The sequence below is a fragment of the Pan paniscus genome, chromosome 3 (genome assembly GCF_029289425.2).
Source record: "Pan paniscus chromosome 3, NHGRI_mPanPan1-v2.0_pri, whole genome shotgun sequence".
NCBI classification, from domain to species: Eukaryota; Metazoa; Chordata; class Mammalia; order Primates; family Hominidae; genus Pan; species Pan paniscus.
In genome coordinates, this window is record NC_073252.2 from 151,418,359 (window position 1) to 151,442,654 (window position 24,296).

Here is a 24,296-nt window from a genome sequence, read left to right on the forward strand (position 1 = left end):
GGATATAAGGTCCGGGAAATACTGTGTAAAAATTGCTGGTTGAATTTTGGCAGATCTTGATAACGTGATTATCAGGATATTCCAGGGGAAGTGGCATTAGTATACTTAAACTGATAGTTTAAGTGTCATTAATTTGGTGGATGGTGGCATTTTGGGGAAAAGAGCCGGTTTATTGGATGATAAATCAGGACCCTGATCTAGACAGGCTGCATTATGAGCTGAATCAAAGAATAAATTCAAAAGATATTATTAGGTATGGTACAGTACTGGGACATGAACGAGCAGTTTCCCCACAGGAAGGGGAAATAGAAAAACGCCCAAAGGAAGTACTGTAGGTGAGAGAGACTTGAGGGTTGTTAGAGACTGCTTGAAAAGAGAATGCTGCATAGGCGTAGATTGAAGTTGAGGGTCTTCTGTCCAGGGTAGGCTGGCTTGCTGTACTTGGTTCTGGCAAGTACCTTTAAAAGGTATTCACTGGGTATTTTCAGAAGCACATTTTACTCATGCAAGTTCGACCTCTGGAGCATAGCAAAAAGTGAGTGATTCGTCCCACTGTTTGACTGAGTTGATATCTGACATTGGACCAGCGGCAGTGACAGAGGTAGCTCTTAGGATCGCAGCTGACAGGATGTGGCTGACTCAGTAGTTCCAAGATAGCTTCCTGAGGCCCCTCCACTTTCCTGATGTGGCAGAGGCACCAGCACCCCTTGTGGGCCAGTTCCATGTGGTTCTGGGAGTCTTTCCTGGAGGCCCGGCATAGAGCCTGCTCCCTTGAACTCTTCAGTGATTTTATAAGCACCTAATTCTCTATATTAAATCCCTTTCTGCTTAAAATAGCTAGCTCATTTCCTGCAGCCTGACTCTGGCTGAGGCTGAAGAATTTTATAATGGGAATGAGCTGCATTGGAAACAGAAGTGTCACTGCAAGTATCCTGGAATGAGCAGCAGATAGATGGATAAATGGATCGGTGGTTCCCAAATGCATGTACTCAGGTTCCTTCTGCTCCCCTAGTGGATGCATGTACACTGGAATTGTCTGAGAGAGCTATTCCTCAAACACAGATTCCTAGGCTCTATCCCTAGAAATTCTGATTCGGGGGAAGTGCTGGAACCCTTGAATCCATATTATCTCTGAGAGATGGCCACATTGGCTATTACTGGACTAAATTATTTCTTGACTCTAGGAGCCAGTGCCCATGAGAATTCTTTTTAAAAGGGAGGAAGTGTTTAGGAGCTACACATTTTTAAAGATTCCACTACAGAGGATATACCTTTTCTTGGATATAAAGGGATTAATCCTGTAAATACTGTCAGAATGTGAACTCTACAGGATTTCCCTCTTTTGTTATTACTGGAGGAAAGGAATATATTTCAAAAATGTTACTGAATCCAGAATAAAAATTGAGTTGTCTGTAATGAGAGTTAAAAATTCATGTGAGTACCTTATTATACAGTATTTTATTATATAAACGTGGCATTTTACAGTATAATACGCTATTTTATTGTATAAAGTGCTGTTAGTATATTTTCTTATCTCTGTTTATAGTTAAAGGAAAAAGACAATGGAAGTTATTTAAAATCCAGAAATGCCTCCTAAGAAGAGAGGTCAAGGGATTATTTGGAGAACTGGCGAATTTAGGATAATTTTGTAGTGTTAGTTTGCTGAGCTCTGGAAGCCAGGTGTTTTAAGGATCACATGTCTGGTGTAAGCACTTGTTCTTCTCTTATTCAATTTCCCCACCTCTCCACCACCTCCCCACCAAACCCCAGTCCTGATTTCTGCCCTTCTCTTCATCTTCTGGCCCTTTTAAGGTGCATGCTAACAGATGAAGAAGGAAATCACCATTGTTCTCCAGTCTAGTAGAGCCTGCTTGATTGAAATTGATTAGCTCTAGATGATTGGAGTCCTTGTAGCAGCAGGGGTTATATGTCAAATGGATCTCCAGTGAAGGCCAAAGCTGTTCTTCCTCTGCAGCTGCCAGGCTGCTTGAAATTAGGCAGAATGATTTTGCACTTGGATAATAGTTAGGAATTAACTGCAGCTTACAAAGCACTGCATAATTATGGGAAATGTGGATGGTGCTAATCAAATGCATCTGCATATGGCATTTTCATTATGTACAGGAGGCGTATGTGTGCACAGAAAGGGAATGAGCTTGTGTAGAGCTTGTATGGGTACATGTGTGAGAAGATGCATCTGCAGAAATGGCCTCCTCTTTCCTACATGGAATCCTGACAGAATGATTGAATTAGGAGTCTGGCGTGTGTGCTTACTTGCTATTAGTGCTTTTTTTTTTTTTTTTTTTTTAAAGCTTTATTGAGATACAATTCACATGGCATACAATTTGCCCACTTAAAGAGTGCACCTCAATATTTTTTAGTGTATTTGTGGGATTTTGCAACCAGCAGCACACTCTAATTTTAGAACACTTTTATCCCTCCTAAAATAACCTGTTGGTTCTTTTATAAAGAAAATGTAGTTTGTACTTTTCGATGGACACTTTTTCTTTTTTTTTAAGTGGGAATTTCAGATCATCTTCAGCCTTTTGCAAAATTATACTGTTTCTCGGAAAGCATTTGTTTTTATAAATAGTCATAAAATGTTTCTTAACGTTCCAAAGGTTACCTGCTGACTTTTGGACACAATCTCATGAATTATGTTTTAGTTGCTGGGTTCATATACCTACTAGTTGGAATCTTTTCAGCTTCAAGTGACAGATTTCACTCAGCTAGCTGACTCATTAAAGGAACTCATTGGCCCTGGTAACCTGGAAGAAGCAGAGGTATTAGCTTCAGGCACAGGTGGATTTAGGGATTCTCTCTCTTTCTCAATTCTTTTTTTTTTTTTTTTTTTTTTTTTTTTGAGACGGAGTTTCGCTCTTGTTGCCCAGGCTGGAGTGCAGTGTTGCAATCTCGGCTCACCACAACCTCTGCCTCCCGGGTTCAAGCAATTTTCCTGCCTCAGCTTCCCAAGTAGCTGGGATTACAGGCATGCACTACCGCACCCGGCTAATTTTGTATTTTTGTAGAGACGGGGTTTCTCCATGTTGGTTAGGCTGGTCTCGAACTCGTGACCTCAGGTTATCCACCCGCCTTGGCCTCCCAAAGTGCTGGGATCACAGGCGTAAGCTACCGCACCCAGCCTCCTTCTCAATTCTTTTATTTCCACATTGGCCACATTCACCCCATTATAAGTAGGGGGACTGCGTGTGGGAGTGGGGCGCACATCTGCGGCAGCAGTGGCGGAGGGGAGGCTGCCAATCAGGTGCTGAGCCTCACCTCAGCTTGCCTGTATTTTGTGTCACTGGCTTATAAATTACTCTAGGTTTTGATTCATTTCTTCATTCTGGGATTACAGATCTATTCATTCAAGCAATGGAACTAAAAGAACCATCTCAGGCATGCTGTAATAACCAATGTTGCTGATTCAGATGGTTAGTCAAAGCATTTGAACCAGGCCCAGGCTGTGGGTGCTACTTTCTAAAAGATTCTCCCCAAGCCAAGGGTTACCAACTTGGACCTCCTCTTACAGTCCTGTTTGAGCATGATCCACCTGATCACGCAATTTCTAGCTTAATCTCTTTCTAAACTTTTCATTGCCTGGTTCAGTACCTTATTTTCCTTAGTAGGATCCTATGTTTTTTGCATTTTTAAGTTTCTTAGTTGTCTTGCCCTCTAACATTTACAGCATTCGTAATTTAGCAAATCACTAAATGTTGTATTTGTGATTGGCATGAATAGACCCGATATATTTTTTAAGCTGAAAAAGAAATATAACCAACCTGACATTGGTTTTTTAAAAGTATTCTATACATACTTTTATTGTTTTGGTAAATTAGATTTGGTGAAGGTTTTGGTTGAAGTTTGGGAAACGTTTTTTATGATTCTGCGGTTTCTGACACGCTAGGATGAAGCCAGCTTTATACTGAGTAATTAAAAAGAAATATTCTGAGGCCTGAATTGTGATTTTATAAATCAATGACACCGGTTTGGGAAGGTTTTCTTTCACTCAACAAATGCTACTGAGTGAGTGTTCTGTAAATACAAAACAGCAAACCAAATAGACCAAAAATCTAGTGGACCTTGCAGTCTAATAGGATGTGAGAAAGAGAAAACTGCGAAACTAAATTTTATGGATGTTATAAGGTGATATGTGGTATAGAAAAAGTTGAAACAACCGGTCAAGGGAAAAGAGGATGAGGATTGTGGTGGGGGCTGCAGCTATAAACAGGAGGTTGAAGCTTATTAAGAGGGTGAGATTTTACAAGGATTTGAAGGAGGTGGAGGATTTATTTTTATTTTTTATTTTTTTTGAGACAGAGTCTTGCTCTGTTGCCCAGGCTGGAGTACAGTGGCGCAATCTCAGCTCACTGCAATCTTTACCTCCTGGGTTCAAGCGATTCTCCTGCCTCAGCCTCCCTAGTAGCTGGGACTACAGGCGCGTGCTACCACGCCCGGCTAATTTTTTGTATTTTTAGTAGAGACGGGATTTCACCATGTTAGCCAGGATGGTCTCTATCTCCTGACCTCGTGATACGCCCGCCTCGGCCTCCCAATGTGCTAGGATTACAGGTGTGAGCCACGGTGCCTGGCCAGGAGTTGGAGGATTTGATGGAGATGGGGGAGTTTGCCATGAGGCTGTCTGGGTGAAGAATGTTCCAGATAGAGAGAACAGCCACTGCAAAGGACTTTAAGGTAGGAGGACCATATACTTGGGATATTCCCAGTGAAGCCAGAAGACCCTTGTGGTGAGAGCACCATGGGTACAGACCTGGAGAGGGGTGTGGAGTTGGTGAGGTCACAGGGAGAGCACAGCGTGAGGCCTTGGAAATGCGGAGTTCTTGTGGGGATTTTGAGCAGAGCAGTGATGCCATTTGAATTAGGTTTAAAGAGGCCATGCTGGCAGTGCTGAGCCTGGGTGGCAGGGAAACCAGTGAGGCCCTTACAGCCAGGAGGCAAGAGATGGAGAGACATGATGGGTGCTTGGATCAGGTGTGGCAGTGGGCCTGGTGAAAGCGGAGCTCATGGGATTTCCGATGGATGGGATGCGGGGTGTGAGAAAGAGAACAGTTAGGGATGACTCCAAGGTTATTGGCTTGAACAACCAATTTTGTTATTGGCTTGAGCGGAGATGGCTGTGGGCAATTGGGTTTGGGGGTAAGATCAGGAGCTCAGTTTCACACCTGTTGAGTTTGGGATGTCTTTTTGACATTCCAGAGCACATGTGGATGGGCAGTTGGGAAGGGTGCTGGGCTAGAGATGTAAATTTGGGGTGGTGTTTATAGCCTTCACGTTGGATCAGATAAGCATTGAGTCATTTTAGATTGCTTAGAAAAGAGGACCAGGGTCTGGAGCCTGGGGTGTCTCTGCATTCAGAAGGGTCGTAGAGGAGACTGAGAGGTGGCCAGCGAGTTAGGGGAAGTGAAGCAACGTAACAAAACCAATTATTTAAAAGCTAACTTTTTTTAGCTTTTAAATAATTTATTAATGTGGAAATATGCTGTTTGAATAAAAAAAAGAAATAATTATAAGCTGTATTTAGGAAGAGTGTACCTTCCTATTGCTCTTGAGTTTTCAAAAAGCACATCGTTCTGAACATCTTTAATATTCTCACAGGTTCGGAACCATTTTGGAGAGTCAGGCAAAAGGAAAGTGTCTGATATTCTACTCATCCTAACATTGCTGTTAATATTTTGGTATTTGCCTTCTCATTTTCCTTTGTATATTTTTTTTAGTTGTAATCTTGTTGCACACAACAGCTTTGTTTCCTTTTGTTTACTTGTCACGGCAACGGCAGCACTTTTTTCATGTTGCTGTTTACAATCTTCAAAACACAATTTTTGTTGGAGCGCTCTGCTTCTTTTGGAATGGGTGTTTATTGAGAGAAGGATTGAATGGACAAAACCATGTTGCTACCAGCTGATCTTTGCTTTTCCCTGCTTTCCTGCACATCCGCATGGATTCATACCGTGCTTTGTCTAGGGATGGAGAATGCTGGAAAGACGGGGGAAGTTGTTAGGATCTGGGCTGAAAATCCAGGAGCAAGACTGGGGCAGACCTGGCCACTGGGGGGGTTAACAAGCTGCTGATGGGGCAGAGGGAGTGAGGGCCTGTGGAGAGGGACTCCTGGGCTTGAGGGACCACGCAGGGCCATTCTTTCTTTTGCAGACATCTTCAGCAATAACACTTCAGTGCCTCAAGGGTTTGAAAGAAAAATTACAATTTAAAAGGAAAACTCTTCATGTATGATTTGCATATGAGTGGCGTCTGTATAATTAAGAACAATTAAGTTCCCTGAGCTGAGTTGAAAGGGAGGCTCCCACTTCAGTTGCTGCAGTGCCTGCAGTGCAGCCTCTAGCTGTCAGGGCACTGGAGTTCTGTTGGAGGCATTCTGCCCACCTCCCCACAACCTCTAATAAAAGAAATCCTGAAACACTTTGCTGGGTGCTTGGCAAAACTCTTTACAAACACATTTCATTTAATCCTCACAATGGATTTAGGGGGTCTATGTCAGTCAGATTCTCTAGAGGGACAGAACTAACAGAATCGATCGATCTATCTAGCTATCTGTCTTGTCTGTCTGTCTATCTATCTCCCTCCCTCCCTCCTATGTATATATATAAAGGGGAGTTTATTACAAAGTATTAAACTCACCCAATCACAAGGTCCAATAGGTTGTCTGCAAGCTGAGGAGCAAGAAAACCAGTCCGAGTCCCAAAGCTGAAGAACTTGAGAGTCTGATGTTCCAGGGCAGGAAGCATCCAGCACGGGAGAAAGCATGGGAAAAAGATGTTGGCTGGGAGGCTAAGCCAGTCTAGCCTTTTCATGCTTTTCTGCCTGCTTTATATCCTGGCTGTGCTGGCAGCTGATTAGATGGTGCCCACCCAGATTAAGGGTGGGTCTGGCTTTCCCAGCCCACTGACTTAAATGTTAATCTCCTTTGGCAACACCCTCACGGACACACCCAGGATCAATACTTTGCATCCTTCAATCAAGTTGATACTCAGTGTTAACCATCACAGGGTCTTACCTTAATTTTATAATAGTGGAAACTGAACTTCTGATCACAAGAGCATTAGATGATCTCTTGTATTCATCTTTATGGTTAACTCCACCTTTGTAGATTGTTCCTGATTGGGACCCAGTGAACCTGTTACAGGAAAGAGGTTCTGATCTAGACCCCAAGAGAGAGTTCTTGAATCTCACACAAGAAAGAATTCAAGGCAAGTCCATAGTGCAAAGCAAAAGCAGGTTTATTAAGAAAGTAAACGAATGAAAGAATGGCTACTCCATAGTAAGAACAGCCCTGAGGGCTGCTGGTTGCCCATTTTCATGGTTATTTCTTGATAATATGCTAAATAAGGGGTGGATTATTTATGCCTCCCCTTTTTTGACCGTATAGGGTAACATACTGATGTTGCCATGGCATTTGTAAACTGTCATGGCGCTGGTGGAGTGTAGCAGTGAGGACAACCAGAGGTCGCTCTTGTGGCCATCTTGGTTTGGTGGGTTTGGGCCGGCTTCTTTACTGCAACCTGTTTCATCAGCAAGGCCTTTATGACCTGTATCTTGTGCCGACCTCTTATCTCATCCAAGACTTAGAATGCCTTAACTGTCTGGGAATGCAGCCCAGTAGGTTTCAGCCTCGTTTTACCCAGCTCCTATTTAAGATGGAGTTGCTCTGGTTCAAAAGCCTCTGACAAACCTGTAGGAATTTAGCCTCATTCTTTCTTCCACTGCTGTGTTATATCTGATGGACTCCTTTCTCCCTAGACTAACTGGGAAGCAAGATGCAACTTTCCCTGATTTTTTCTCTTCTGATTTTGCAAGAACTCTGCAGTTTCACACAACACTGAACAACTTTAAGTAGAGCAGGAACACAAGTATTTTCCCTTGTAAGGTTCCTGCCAGCCACCCCACAGGAAGGAGGTAATGTGTATCGGTATTTGAGGATGTTTTAAGCAATCTTCAAAGAGTAGGATAATTCTTACCCCTTGCCTTCCCTGAAATGTAAATGGCAGTGGTTCTTATTGACTATGCTCCTTCCAGGACTTTGTTCCTTCCAGGTGGGGATGTCGCCTGTGTGCTCCTTCTAGCACCTCTTTTCTTTCTGGTGTGGCCACATCAGTCTGGAATACCCTCCCACCTTTGGTTCCCTGAAGCATCTCATGGAGGTCCTTGTACGTCCCTGCAGGTCTAGTTACGAAGCAGAAGGATAGGCTCTAAACCAGTCACATGCAGGCACTTCCCAGTTTACATCAGTGCAGGGCCAAAGCCACCCTAGGCCCCCACCAGAACCAATGGGTTTTTCCAGTGAAAGACAGCAGGAACCATCCTTTCCATACTTAGGATTTTCTTTGTTTTACCATCAGATTTGGGTTATGTTTGAGTGACTTTTATTGCTTCAGCCACTTAGCGTTCTGGTTTATTGGGATGCTCTGCTTCTGGCCGCCCTGAAAGGCTGGCACTGCTGAAAAACCCGCCTCCCTCAGGGCAAGCAGGGGCTGGAGTGATGAGGCCATGTAGTATTAGTTCCACTGAGCAGCTGCCACTGGCAGTTTCTGGTGTTGGAAAAGAATGGGAAGCTGTTCCAGTTAGAATTAAAGCTTACATCTTAAGAGAGTGTTTTCTCTCTCCTGAGAGAGTCTGCAGATATGCAGCCGCTGGCTCCAGGAAGTCTTTAGGGACCCCACGTTGCCTTCCCCAGGGTACTGGGATCTCCTACTCGTGGGACAAGGTGGAGACGTTTGTTTTCCTGGCAGCAGTTTGGAAACTGCCAGCGCGATACTTCGGCTTTCACCCCATTTGCTGGAACTTAGTCCCGTGGCCGTACCCAGATGCAGAGGAGCCTTGGAAATATGCCCACTTAAAAATTCCATTATGTGAAAGAAGACGAGAAGGGGGGATATTAGGGGCCAAAGAGCAACCTCTGTCACAGAACCTTGGGAAAGAAACAATGAGATGTTTACCATTATTTCTCAAGGAAAAATTGCTTTTCATACAACATATGTTTAAGTCACATACCTCCCCCAAAAGGGGGGGGAGGCGGAAAAAAAACCAACAAAACAAACACCCAGCAGTCCTCTGACTTGTGTTAAGGAGTCCTTGTTTTTCTGGGCACACTCTAGACTGGTTTCTCCAGTGCCATGTTTGTTGGGTTTCACATAAGAAAAATCATTTTTAAAGTCCTCCTCTGACAGTGGGGTTATATTATATAAGTGAGCTTGGTGATAGTAAATTATACTTTATGGGCAAGTGTGTGGTCTATGCTAGTCTGCTGAATGGACAGCATGAAACTTCAATTAAAAAGGTTTCTGCTGCATTCCGTTTTAAAAACATTATGTTCAGAGGCTATATATATATTTTTTTTTTTTGAGGAGAGAAGACTTAACTTTTTGAATAATGACATATTGTCTAGGTATTCTGTGAGATGGGACTGGGCCCTGGTGGAGTGAAACACTGATATACATGTTAGTATTGTGCTCGACTGTAATAGCTGCTGTGAAGCAGGGGGCTCCCTTGCTCCTGCTGGCTCCTTTACTCATGAGGCTGGCCCTTCAAAGAATAGTTTGAAATTTTTCATTAGATTTTTCTGGCAATCTTGTTAACATTCTTTGTATTTGTCTGAAGATCATTTTGAGATATTTGCTCATATTGGGACTTTAAAAAAAAAAACACCTGTCAGGGCCGGGCATGGTGGCTTACGCCTGTAATTCCAGCACTGTGGGAGGCCGAGGCAGGCGGATCACCTGAGGTTGGGAGTTCCAGACCAGCCTGACCAACATGGAGAAACCCCGTCTCTACTAAAAATACAAAATTAGCCGGGCATAGTGGCAGGCGCCTGTAATCCCAGCTACTGGGGAAGGCTGAGGCAGGAGAATTGCTTGAACCCGGGAGGCGGAGGTTGCAGTGAGCTGAGATCGCGCCACTGCCCTCCAGCCTGGGCAACAAGAGCGAAACTTTGTCTCAAAAATAAAAACAAAAAAACAAAAAAAACCCCAAAAACAAAAAACATCTGTCAGTTGAGTGTGTTTTAGTAAAATATTATTCCAGGTCATAAAGTTACATAGGATTGTTCTTCGGTCCTACTGAGAAACTCTAGAAATTAATTATCTTTTGTACTTCACTTTTTATCTTATCAGCCTTTCTGTGATCTGTATGCCTTAACTTGTGTTTTTTCACTTCGTTAAAACTCTTCCTCCAGCCTTACCTGAAGACAGCATGTTCAGCCTTCTAGATCCTACTCAAATGCCACCTCTTCCAAAAGGCATTTCCTAACCTATTCCACGCCAGGTGATCTCTTCCTCTTGTGGACACTTAAAGTACTGTGGACTGTGCTCTCCCTTGTATCATATGTGTTATGTATTGTAGGAGGTGTGTGATACATACATAACACTGTGAGCCTGTGAAAGTTAGGCAGCCTGTTTTTATTTGCCTTTGGGGATTTCTGAATCTAACTGCCTTGGGTAGATAGAAGAAATGAATGTTGGTGGGATTTGGCATGTCTGCCTTTACAGTATGAATAAGTTCAGCTACCAAGTTGCTTAAAGTGTTATAGATGAGCTTTAAAACATGGCTAGTGCACCGTTAGGGAACTAATAACTTAAATTTTTATGGACACTTTGAGAACTCACAGTTGGTTTTCTAAAAATAACATGCACGGTAATGCATGAGCTTGCATTGTCCACCCATGATCAAAGAGGAAAAAGTCCTTCATCCCTAGACTCCCTTATCTGCTTAGGGTTCGTGTGAATTTCTGCTTTGGCTTCTTTTTTCTATGTATAGTGTCTGGCAAACTCTGTTAATGCTGGAGGTATCTAATACTGAATGTTCGTGCTAACTTGTCCTAGAGCTGAAAGGTAATGCAAAATGTATTTTGTATTTTGCAGATTTTATAATCACATTTCATTATTTTAACATATAGTAGAGTGACCTACCCTAGCGTCTAGGAAAGATGTCAAATCTTTAAACCACAGAGGAGAAGCCATGAAAGTAAGGAGAAAGTTGGAATGGGAGTTGGAGTAAGGAGAAAGTTGGGATGGGAGTTGGGGAAATGTGAGCTTAATTGCTGGCCTATTCTTTAATAGGGTTTTGCAAAGTCCTTTAACTAGTTGGCTAAAGTAGATCTTTATAGTATGTGGAATGTGGTAAGAGTAAATATGTAAATAATGTATTTTAAAATTCTTTGAATTGGAGAGAAAATGCCTTTTGGTCCTCATGGAATGTGGGGGTGAGGGACAGATTTCTTTGGTTGCACATGGAGTTATGGAAGACACAGGAGTCAAGGTATCAACAAAGCTTTCAGCTGGGCAGGTAGGCCAAGGCACTCACTGGCGTGGGAATATAGTACAGCCAGCTGAGGGGCGTTGCAAGCAAGATGGTGAACTGCATCTTTTATTCCATTGGGAGGTGCCTGTGGGCCATCCACGGGATGAGGCCTGGTACAGATGGAAACACGAGTCAGGAGCTCAGCAGAGTCTAGGCCACAGATACACAGGCTTGGGAAATGAATCAGTCAAACCACAGAAACCAAACTCTGGCTGATTTGAGCTGAAAAGATGTTGGGCAGCTGACAGAATCTCTAGGAAGACCAAAGAACCAGGCCCAGAAAACAAGCCGGCAAAAAGAGGGATTAGCAGCTAGAGCCACAGCCAAAAATATTCCATGGAAATAGAATGCTGAGAACCCCACCCCATCACTTACCCTGCTACAGTACTGCTGTGGTCCCCCAGGACAGATTCTTCAACTTCTTTGCTTCCTTGTGGCATCAGCTTGAGGAGGCCCTGCCTCAGGCGGGTAAATCTGGAGAAGTCTGGGTCATGGGCTAGCACCCCAGCTGTTAGTGGGGCTAAGTAAAACTAGTATCTGGCCCTTTCCGAATCCAGGAGGGATGACCATGGGAAATGTACCAATGCAGTAAAGGAAGATGCTGAACAGCTACAGTGATCACAAATGTCAGTGAAGGAAGCATTAATCTGTGGGTGATAGGCAAACCCACTGGATAGGTACAATAGGCTAGAGTGAGAAAAGAGTAGAGGAAGAGCTTTGGAAATGACAGCATGGAAGAGATAGGCAGAGGAAGAGGAGTTAGAAAGGGAGAAGGAGCAGCCACGGAGGTAGGAGGTAGTGGGGAGGTTTCCTGGAAACCAAGGGAGAGCCATTCAAGAGAGGGTAGCCAGTGGAGAGGCCAAGTCAGCTCGGTACTTGATTTCGCAGGCTGTGATCATTTATGACCTCAGCAAGGGCCACGTTGTTGCAGAGAGGGCTGGGGCCAGAGAGCAGTCAGGTGGAGGCAGTGTAGTGAAGGGGCTGTGAATGCACGATCACATTCCCATTCAGCCACCCCACAGCCAGGTGCGCTTCGGCAAGTTGTTTAAATCCCCAGAGCATCTTTGTGTGCGAAAATGCGATGGATGATTATTGGTATCCACATAGGGTTCTTAGGATTATATATAATAAAGTGCTTGGCACAACATCTGGTATACTACAAGTACTTAATAAATTTACTTGCTGTCATTGTTACATCACCTATGGTTTGGCTTCGAAGGGAAGAAGAGGACTTGAAGCGGCTAGGGAAGGTGAAGAAGGATCTTAAGTGAGCAGGGCATGATTCTTTTCATGTAAGTAAGTGGAGGAGACAGAGCTGGGAGGGAGATGGAAATCCTGGAGAGGGCAGGACAGGGGGCTGTGAGCCTGGGATGCATCCAGAAAGAGCAACTGTGGGGTTAGTCTGACAGACGCAATGTCTCCTCCTTGGATAGTGTGGATGCATAGGTCATCAGCAATATGAGGGACAGATTAGTGTGGATGACTTTTGTCGCTGTCTTGGGAAGGCCAGCCATCAACACGCTGGGCTGCTGTACATCCCCAGGTCCTGTTATTAGCGAGAGCGCCTCCAACAGACCACTCTTGGTATCGCTCCAAGGACTTTTTGATTCCTCTCTTTTGGTTTAATAATTGCTTTGACCTTGAAGCCTGAAGCTTTCTACAGTGAAAGAAACTAGGAAAATCATGTCCTACCAAAAAACTTTTTCTTATTGGTAGGATTTTAATGGAGAAAAATACTGGTTTCTGCCTCTATTGTTAAATGGTTCTTTTCAAGTAGTTAATTGACCGGTAAGAATGGCAGTTCCAACTTAAGTAGCAATGCCTGTGTCTTTTATGTTTTTTCCTATCAGTAAACTTCTGGGGAGAAGTATTTTTTAAATTAAAAATAAAAACAGAAAAAACAACTTGTACTAAGATCATGATGTAGAATTTTATAACTATGTAGTTGTGTAACTCATTTAATAAATTGTGCAGCTTAGGCCATTTGTTTTTCAAGGAAGGCCCTAAAGCCCAGTACCTTGCCTCAGTTCATAGGCGTTTCCAGGCAGTGAGAGCCTGGGGAAGGCCGCCGCCTGGAGTAACCAGTCTGATTGTTGGCATGCATCGGTATAGACACCCCCCAGCCTGGGACTTTTTATATCTGTGCAGGGATCGATTTGAAGTCCAGTTGCATAATGGAAAAATACTGAATTCCTCTAAGGTCCCAGGAGGTAGCAGCTGGGTCTTAGAAATACCTGTCTCCTGCTCAGAGGAAGATGGTGGTTGACTAAGTATCCCATCAGACACACTGTTTAGAAGAAAGGGACCAAGGAGATTAATGCAGGGATTTCTGCCATTATGGAGTCTCCAGGTCTCTTCCAGCATTTCCAGTCGTGGGATCTCTCATTTCTTTGAATAATGAGAACAGCCCAGTAAGTGTCTTGTTAGCATAACATGTCATTCCTTGAGCACTTCAGAGTCTTGACGCAATAACATTATTCTGGTTACCGTGGTCTACTTAGTTACCTTTCTTGAGGCAGAGGGGGTTTGTGAAATGGATGGGAAACCTTTCCTCTTGTCCATGCAACCTTTTGCCAGCATCCAGCGGCTAAAGCCATTGTTGCTGTGGCCATAAGGTTTTTGTTTTTGAAACACCCACTGTCCTTTCAGGTGTTGGAAGAGTTTGCATCTCAAAGACAGCTAGCTAGATGTGGGGGCATCAAGAGATGGATGAAACCCACTTCGCTGAGGAATATGGAAACCCAGACAGTTCAGTCCTCAATGTAGGTGCTCACTGTTGTGTCTCAGATCCCTGTTAGGAGGTGAAGCTATTTTTCACTTGTTCGAAAGGACAGGCCCTCTTCTGAAACACTGTGGTGTTCTCCAAGAGCTGAGTAAACCCTTAGGAATAAGGCCAGCACACATCCACAGCACGTCACCTGGGGAAGTGTCTGCTGAGTTTCCCTCGCTTCCCTCCTCATGGGCCAGCAAAGCCTTCCTGGGTAGCTGCTATGGGGCCCAGGCTGCCCTCTGCCTTGGGCTGGCCCTCTTCCCTTACCCCTCACACTGGCTTCCCTGCCTCACTCTCCTCACTCCACCCCTGGAGCCAGCAGGCCAGCTTGCGAGTGCACTTTCTGTGCTCAGTTCTCCAAGGTGGTCCACGCTATCTTCACTCCTGCCATTGGCCTTACTGGAAGCAGCCTTTGTTCAGTGTCCCTCCGTGGTAGCTGCTCATTGAGGCCCACTCAGATAGCCCCATTCTCCAAAGGCTTTGCTGAGTTTCTCCGGTGGGTTTTCCCTCTTCTGTTTTTGGACTCTCCTGATCTCTGGGTTTTGATCGTGGGCATATGAGGCAGTCCAGCCTCCTGGGTGGTAAGCCTGAGGGGAGCATCTTCCTGGAGCTGACCACCTGCCTCCGTGCAGCTGAGCCTTATTAAATTGCCAAGAGCTTTGAGGTGGGGTCAGCAGTCTCTGGCCCTGCCTCTCACTCTGGGGAGATGAAGCTTTGTCTTTGAAATGACGTGTTTTGGTTGGATAACATTTGTGAACAGCTGGAACAGTTGGTTACAGCCAACTCATTTCCATGTCTAAGTTACTGGACTCATTTTTTAAAGTGTGTCTGATATCAGCAGACAGATTTAATTTTCCTAGGAATAAGAAATCTGGGCATCTACATGCTTTTGAAGGATCTTGGAGTCATCCAGTGCAGCTTGCTCATTTTGTTGAAGAAGAAACTGAATCCCTGTGTCACATTGGCGTTCACGTCACACTAGGACCTGACCCAGCACCTTCTCATTTCCAGTGAAATTTCTCTTGTATCAGCCACTTTTTCAAACTTTTTTTTTTTTTTTTTTTTTTTTTGGAGATGGAGTCTCGCTCTGTCGCCCAGGCTGGAGTGCAGTGGCGCGATCCCGACTCACTGAAAGCTCCGCCTCCCGGGTTCACGCCATTCTCCTGCCTCAGCCTCCTGAGTAGCTGGGACTACAGGTGCCCGCCACCATGCCTGACTAATTTTTTGTATTTTTAATAGAGATGGGGTTTCACCGTGTTAGTCAAGATGGTCTCGATCTCTTGACCTCGTGATCCACCCACCTCGGCCTCCCAAAGTGCTGGGATTACAGGCATGAGCCACCGTGCCAGGCCCAAACTGTTTCTTTGTTGTATGTCTGTAGAAAAAAATGTGGCCAAAGTTTTTAAAAAGATTTTTTTCTTTTAAAAGATAAAAGAAAAAAGGCCAGGTAAAATCTTAGGCAAAGATCAATGTTTTTTAAAATAAGACATGTGGAAATCCTTGTCTACAGGTCCTGCTGCTGAGAAAGCTCAGCTCTTTGCAGAAGGTCTTTAAAATAAGGACTAAGAGTGTGTGGAACAGGATCTGTATCAACAAGAGCTCAGACACTGCAGATGGCTCTTGCCTTTATTTCTTATCCTCGTGCCTTTCTCCTGTTATAGAAGCAAAATGGCCCCTTTTATGTGTTGCCCAGGCTGGAGTGCAGTGGTGCGGTCATTGCTCCCTGCAGCTTTGAACTCCTGGGCTCAAGGGATCTTCCACCTCAGCCTCCTCAGTAGTTGGGACTACCAGCGTGTGCCACTGAGCTCAGATAATATATATGTTATATATATAGTAATAGAGATGAGGTCTCACTGTATTGCCCAGGCTGGTCTCGAACTCCTAGGCTTGAGCAATCCTCCCACCTTGTCCTCTTAAAGTGCGGGGATTACAGGTGTGAGCCACTGCACCCGGTCCATTTTTCTCTTTTAACTAGGAGCTTTTTTTTTTTTTTTTTTTTTTTTTTACAATTATCTTACAGATGGAGAAGGGGTGAAAATAAGAAATATGTGGCATAAATTTATCATTGATTTCTACAAGATGCATGTAATTATTTGATGCCAAGTTGTGGGGACTCCTAAGAGTAAAAGAGGCCAGGTGGTCTTTGACATACGTGAATCATTATTATTAAGGGTGAAATATGAGAAGGGTGAAATGTGAAATGCTGACTTTCGCAAGAAAGGGGGGAAAAGGAGGAAATTTTATCTTTTATTGCTATAGTTCTTGAGATTTAAGTTATTTCTTTGAAGCGAACTTTGGCATTTCAAACAGGATATAATTTCTTGGCACTGATATTTGAGGATAATTGTTCGTGTCTGTAGCTGACTAAATTTTAGCAGTTTGTTCTCTCCCACACTCCCCCAGTTTTTTAACAAATATTTGAGCCAGGCGCAGTGGCTCATGCCTGTAATCCCAGCACTCTGGGAGGCCGAGGCGGGCAGATCACCTGAGGTCAGGAGTTTGAGACCAGCCTGACCAACATGGAGAAACCCCATCTCTGTTAAAAATACAAAATTAGCCAGACCTAATGGCACATGCCTGTAAACCCAGCTACTCGTGGGGCCAAGGCAGGGGAATCGCTTGAACCCGGGAGGTGGAGGTTGCAGTGAGCCGAGTTCATGCCATTGCGCTCCAACGTGGGCAACAAGAGCGAAACTCTGTCTCAAAAAAACAAACAAACAAATATTTGAAACATATGCATGTGTAAGTACTCTCCAGATCATTACCTATGTCTGAAATAGTTTTACCTGCAAGCGCTTTTAAATTTATATACTGACGTTAAAACTCCTTATAACTTAATGTAGTATTTTTCAAGCTGTAAAGTCAAGCTGAAATCAGCCAATGAGAAAAATAACTTATTTTATGACTCATAGAGAAAAAAAAATTGGCATGGTTTTATTTATCTATTTGGGATCAAAATAGAGTTTTCTTTGAAGTTAGAGACACTCTGGCTATTTCTGCCATGTTACTCTAGGTTTGGCCCTAAATGTCTGATTTTTATTGGGTATGTAAAACTTTCTAATTGTGGAATTTAAAAACCTCTATCAGAATATGAGACAGCCCAAGTTTATATTTCATTTATTCTATAATATTCAGAGCTAATTATTACCATCCCGTTTGGGGCTTTTAATTCCAGAGGTCGATATTGACTTTAAGCTCAATCAGCTTCTCCATCTGTTCTCTTTGCTTTTCTTATTAGATGAGGGTCATCCTCTTAGTAATATGAGCTAATATTTATTGACCTTAATGAAGCCTTTGCTTCATATCTGGCACATCATTTTATCTCATCCTATTATTTCATTTTATTCTCATGATAACTATGGGGTAGATCGTTTCCATTTTACAGAGAATAAGGTTAGGACTTGAGAGAGGTTAAGTGACTGATACTCTCAGGGCTGGAAGGTGATGGCCATAGGCCTGGAGTGCTCTGCTTCCCAAGCCGTCATCAGCAGGCCAGACTGCACCGGTTCCTTGGATAGGTCATACAGTGCCTGAACTTGACACTGGGCTCATGTTTCCCACTTCCACAGATCTGGATTGGAATTTGGGCTCTGCCTTTTAGTAGCTATGTGACCTTGGGTGAATTACTTAAATCCTCCAAACCTCATCTGTTCATGTGGAAGTTGTGTAAAATCTGATGGCAAATTCACTTTTCAGTGCACAAGACAGGAAGAAGACTGTCATTAATTGCTTTATGCTATGCAGTAGCCTGACTTTTCTCAAGATTATTTTTGGTACATGAAGTTGCCTGTTTTTTTTTTCTTCTTCTTCTGAAATACTGAGCCTGGCCAGCTCCGTCTGGAGTAGGGTCCCTGTGGTGGACCTGCTGTGGGCACCTCTTCACCTTTGTTACCACCTGTGGTTCTTCACATCGTTTCCGGAGGCAACTTCTCTGCAAGCCAGTTGTAGAATTAGTGCTGGCCTTTTAGGGTTTGAGTAAATAGCATACCTCTTCTCCGACCGTGTTCAAAACAAGTGAAGAGATTGACAAGAATTAGGCAGATGGAGCCCAAGGCATTACTTTATTTTTTTTTAATTTCTTTTTATTTTTTGAGACGGAGTCTCGCTCTGTCGCCACGGCTGGATGGAGTGCAGTGGCACGATCTTGGCTCACTGCAAGCTCTGCGTCCCGGGTTCATGCTATTCTCCTGCCTCAGCCTCCTGAGTAGCTGGGACTACAGGCGCCCGCCACCACGCCCAGCTAATTTTTATATTTTTAGTAGAGACGGGGTTTCACTGTGTTAGCCAGCATGGTCTTGATCTCCTGACCTTGTGATCTGTCCGCCTCGGCCTCCCAAAGTGCTGGGATTACAGGCGTGAGCCACTGCGTCCGGCGGCATCACTTTATTATTAATACAGCTGGTGCTGGAGATAGAATAAAGGAGGTACAAACAGACTATAATGGAGAGAGGATAGAGAAAGAGAAGCTTAGGTAAAGGCAGAAAGTGGAGAGAGGAAGAAAAGATTGCAACTAGATTCTTCCTGTGAGACAAGGACTTTGGAAGGGTTCTCGGGTCTCTGCATTGTTTGTACCTTCAAGAAAAATGGGGCCTTGGAGAGGGAGTTGCTGAAAGGTCACAAAGCCTGTTGGCCAGCAGGTTTAAAAGTCAAATTTCCACTCCTGGACCAGCCTTTGAACCAGCTTGGTTGATGGCTGCTGGGTGGGAGGAGAAAATGGAAAGATTCTATTTACTTATTTATTTTTGAGTCAGGTCTCAAAAATGGTCTTGCTCTGTCACCCAGTCTGGAGTGCAGTGATGCTATCATAGCTTACTGCAAGCTCAAACTCCTGGGCTCAAGCAATCCTCCTGCCTCAGCCTCCAGAGTAGCTGGGATTACAGGCGCATGCCACCATGCCTGGCTAATTTTTAAAATTTTTTAGTAGAGATAGGGTCTCACTGTGTTGCCCAGGCTGCTCTCAAACTCCTGGGCTCAAGTGATCTGCCTGCCTTGGCCTCTCAAAGTGCTGGAATTACAAGCATGAGCCACCGTCTTCAGCCAAAAAGATTCTATTTTGGAAAGCTTGTTCCAGTCTTTGAAAACAGTTGTTCGTATTACCTTTAGGAGCTTCTTCAGTTAAACCTCTTTAGATTAATAGAGCTTTCAAAATGTCATATGGAAGTTGATGGTTTTTCATACTCATATGTGTATTTTGTATTTTATGTTTTTAAGTATGTTTATATGTCATGTATCTTTATTATGGTTTTCTTTTACATGTTTTTAAAAATATGTTTTGATATGTTTTTCTGCTATATTGATTTGTGCCTTTTGACTATGAAGGAAAATGAAATCATAGTGATGATTAATAACTGAAATGTGACCTGCCATGTGAGATTCTGTATGATTGTTATTCTTATGCAGGCTTGTGATGGTTGTAGCCTCACCAGCTATGCGACACTGTCCTTGCCTTGTTATAAGAAGTCTTAACAAAGTCAGAGGCCACAGTCCCCTCCCCCAGGCCAACTTTACTTGTATATCATTTCCTGATTTAGGGTTTATGAAAATAGCCATGTCATCCAAATTCACCCAGAAATGAAGGCTATTACAAATTAAATCCATCTCTATTTCTGTCTGAATGCTTAAAAAATCTGTACATTTGATATGAAGTTCTACTAACCGTAATCTTAAATTATCTTAAGTTTACAACTCTAGAATTATACCAGACTTGTAATAGTTCAATTTTATCATTTAAAATCTATAAGGGAGTAAAATTATATGTCATGCATTGAGATTGAGAGTCATTAGTCTAAGTACGTTATATCTCAGCATTTAAATGTTAAAACTACAACAAAATCAACCTCTCTTTTCTTTTTTTAGCTTCTCGGACAAACTATTTAGTGGAAAAGGCTTACATTTTCAGCCATCAGTTTTAGATTTTGGAATACAGTAAGTATCTTTTCTTTATAATTAAAACTCATTTATACTATTTATTTTCAGGATTTTTTTACATACATGTACAATGTTAAATTTTAGGTATATTGATAATATGAAGGGATATTGATCCTGGGACTTAAGAGAAATATTTTTGTGAAAAGGAGAGTACAAGAATTGTTTCAGCCCTTTCTTTAATTTTTTTCTTTTTTTGAGACAGAGTCCTGCTCTGTCCACCAGGCTGGAGTGCAGTGGCGTGATCTCTGCTCACTGCAAGCTCTGCCTCCCGGGTTTACGCCATTCTCCTACCTCAGCCTCCCGAGTAGCTGGGACTACAGGCACCCGCCACCACGCCCGGCTAATTTTTTGTGTTTTTAGTAGAGACGGGGTTTCACCGTGTTCGCCAGGATGGTCTTGATCTCCTGACCTCGTGATCCGCCCGCCTCGGCCTCCCAAAGTGCTGGGATTACAGGCGCGAGCCACCACTCCTGGCCTTCTTTAATTTTTAATAAGTATTCCTTTTAATATTTTGTAGTGATTGAAATTTAATAAGAAGTCAATGTTGTTTTTCCAAAACAAATCCGGTTATTTTATAATGAAAAACTCTAAATATTGATGGTCTCTGAATTTTTGTACACTAGATTCATTTACTCACTTGGTTTTACTTCTTGCTGTGCCTTCTGGATTCAAAATTGCACCATGCTTACAGTTGTTAGGATTAAGACTTTGGAGACTCAAGATGGGGAAGGCAGTGCATAAACTGTAATGACTTTACAGTATCATGTAAAGAACTGCAAGATGAAGACAGTGTGATATGAGTGTCAGTTGAGGGCCTAACTTGGGAACCTGGAAAAATTAAGGAAGGGTGACGCTGTGGAGATGAAAGCAACATAAGGACTCTTGTTGTCCGTGATAAAGTTTGAATCTTCAAGTGTTAAGCTTCCTGGATGCAGAATATAGCTGCATTGAAAAGAACTTCTAATTAGTAGTTTCAAGAGCGAGAGGTAAAAGCACTGCTTGTTTCCGGGGCTGGCAAATAACACTTCAATTTCATGGAGAGCCTTTTGAGTGACAAGCAAAGTTTTGTGAATGAAATAACCATGGCCGTAGGAGAGCATCTGGGCTGGGTTAGGGTGGGCTCCTGGTGTGCCCTCCTTTATGCATCTGGATTGCTTTACATTCCCTTCTAATCATCAAAATGTTAGAGCTGCAGTGAAGGAGAATGAACTTGGAATTTTTTTTTTTTTTGAGACGGAGTCTTGCACTGTCACTTAGGCTGGAGTGCAGGGGCACAGTGTCGGCTCACTGCAGCCTCCGCCTGTTGGGTTCAAACGATTCTCCTGCCTCAGCCTCCTGAATAGGTGGGACTATGGGTGCCCGCCACCATGCCTGTAATTTTTGTATTTTTAGTAGAGACAGTGTTTGGCCATGTTGGCCAGGCTAGTCTCAAACTCCTGACCTCAAGTGATACGCCCTCCTTGGCCTCTCAGAGTGCTGGGATTACAGGCATGAGCCACCGCACCCAGCCTGAACTTGGAATTTAAAAGGACCATGTTGAGCTTTTTAGAAAAATATTCTATAAAGGGTAGAAGAGAAAACTGGGAGTTTGCCGACTTTATAAAATTCTAGGTGTCTGTTTTTTTGAGTTTTTATATTTTTACTCTTATGTAAAGAAAGTTTAATAGAAGCTGAATGCTTAGTAGTTTAGTTGATAATATAAATAAGCTGAATTTATCATAACCTCATTGATTTTACATTCTGAGAGGGTGCTATACTTTTGTGAAAAATCTTTATTGTGAGGCTGAGCGCGGTGGCTCACACCTGTAATCCCAGCACTCTGGGAGCCCGGGGTGGGCGGATCACTTGAGCTCAGGAGTTCGAGACCAGCCTGGCCAACATGGCAAAACCCATGACTCTAATAAAAATACAAAAATTAGCCGGACATGGTGGTGAGCATCTGTAATCCCAGTTACTTGGGAGGTTGAGGCACAAGAGTTGCTTGAGCCTGAGAGGCAGAGGTTGCAGTGAGCCAAGATCATCATGCCACCGAGTTCTAGCCTGGGCGACAGAGGGAGACTCTGTCTCAAAAAAAAAGAGTCTTTATTGCGAAAAGAAATTTTGATTCAGGACCTACTTTAAAGAATATATGTTATAGATTGGTAGATAGAATAATAGTAGTAGTAAGTATAGCTATTAGGATAATAATTCCAGTTCATAGGTTCCTGGCTGTCTAAAATATTTACTCTTCAGTAACATAAAAAAATCCTATAGTCGATGCACATGGGGGTATGTTTACAGTTGTCCCTCGTTATCCACATGGGATTGGATCCAGGACCCCCATGGATACCAAAAGCTAAGGATGCTCAAGTCCTTGGCATAGTATTTACACACAACCTCCCATATACTTTAGATTATCTCTGGAGGCCGGGCACGGTGGTTTATGCCTGTAATCCCAGCACTTTGGGAGACTGAGGCAGGAGGATCACTTGAGGCCAAGAGTTCAAGACCAGCCTGGGCAACACTGTGAGACCCTGTCTCCATAAAAATTTTTTTAAAAATTAGCTAAGCATGGTGGTGCACACCTGTACTTCCAGCTACTCATGAGGCTGAGGCAGGAGGATCACTTGAGTCCAGGAGTTCAAGGTTACTGTGAGCTATGATCATGCCACTGCACTCCAGCCTAGATGACAGAGTGAGACCTTGTCTCAAAAAAACAAAAACAAACAAAAAAAACTCTAGTTTACTTATAATGACTAATATAGTGTAAATACTATGTAAATAGTTATACTGTATCTCTTTTTTTTTGTATTGTTATTTTTTGTGTTTTTTTTTTTTTCCCTCAAACACTTTCAATCAAGGTTGGTTGAATCTGCAGATATGGAGAGCCAACTGTGTATGATACACTTTTGTTAATTAGCAATATACATTAATCTCTGGTCCTAATAGCTAGTCGCATGCTGAGAGAATGCTGAAAGTCTTTGATTTGAAAGGATTTCTGATTTTTAGATGGAATCACCTTTGGAGGACTTAGTTACGTTTATATAATACTTTATGGTTCCCAAAGTGTAATCATGTCCGTTGTCATTTGAGTTTTATATCAGTCCAGTGAAGACAGGCATTATCTGAGTCTGTGTGTATCGTTTTCAAATATCTCTTTGTTTGAGCATGTACTACAAATGTGTTCATACATTCGTTGCTGAGAAGGAATGCCATTTGCTCAAGGTCATTTCACTACAAGTGGTAGAATAAATCTTCTGATTTCTAAGAGCACTCATAATGCTATTTTTCTTGTTAGTGAGATCTGGAATATGATTATGAGAATTAGTCATTTTGCTGAAGTTAAAAAAAAAAAAAACCTCAGAACAAACTTTAGCCTAAATTAGAACACATTTAAGATTAGTTGAGTTTTACCTTATGTCTGACAAATGGTTTAATATATAGACATTAGAGTAAAACTTTAGCCTGAGGGTTCTCCTCCTGATTTCTTCGCTGTCCCAGTTCAGCTTTTGCTATGGTTTATTTTGATGTTGGCCTCGAGCAAATCCCAACCCTCTTCATAGCTTTGATTTTCCTGGGGGGATGTAAAATCGGGATCTTGTTACTCGGTTGCCTTCTGCCTACTTCTTAGGGCTTATGTGAAGGGTTAATATTCTGCTGGTCCTAAGATAAAAAGTGCTAATCATTCATAGAGATTTTAATCATTCTTTTGTAGTGTTAAATTAACAGAGTATCTTCCAGTTGTCACTAGTGAAGGAAATTTATATCCTCATAACACTTTTAAAAATAGAATCTAAAAAATAGAATAAAAATAGCAGTGGTGACTAGGCTTCAGCTGGCATTCTCTGTTAGGTCTGGAGAGATTTCTGGTGGTGCAGTCACTGGCTCTGTAGCATTGCTGTTTTGCATTCTTATTTTCTCATGTATTTCTCTGGTAGACATTTGTATTCTTAGAAACCTTGTATTTCAATTATGTACATGGGATATAAAGCTTTGAGGATAAGTATTAATAACTTTGATGATTGATATTATTTACTTGAAACCCAAAACCTCAGAAGTCCTTATTTATTTAATTTTAATTGTGGGAAGAAAGGCAGATACAAGCCCACTGCTCTGAGGTAAGGCTTTTCTGAAGTGACCCTTTATGTGTATGGTAGTGTTGAACATTTTTTTAAAAAATGGTATTACTTAAGAACACTTTGAAAAATCAGGATTTTAATCACATTGATGTGGTATTTTATTTGTAATGGGATGTGAAGAACTACGTTTTGAAATACACATTGGATATATT

At 42.6% G+C, this 24,296-nt stretch overlaps 1 protein-coding gene across 8 annotated transcripts in view; it reads left to right on the forward strand.

The window, feature by feature from the left end:
- The window catches only part of TMEM131L (transmembrane 131 like), a 170,717-nt gene that overhangs the window by 64,210 nt on the left and 82,211 nt on the right, over positions 1-24,296 (forward strand). For all 8 annotated transcript variants that reach the window (XM_003822591.6, XM_024928630.4, XM_034959296.3 and 5 more), the window contains exon 4: positions 19,955-20,023. In XM_003822591.6, the coding sequence (XP_003822639.4) occupies positions 19,955-20,023 (69 nt within the window). The remainder of the gene's footprint in view (positions 1-19,954; positions 20,024-24,296) is intronic.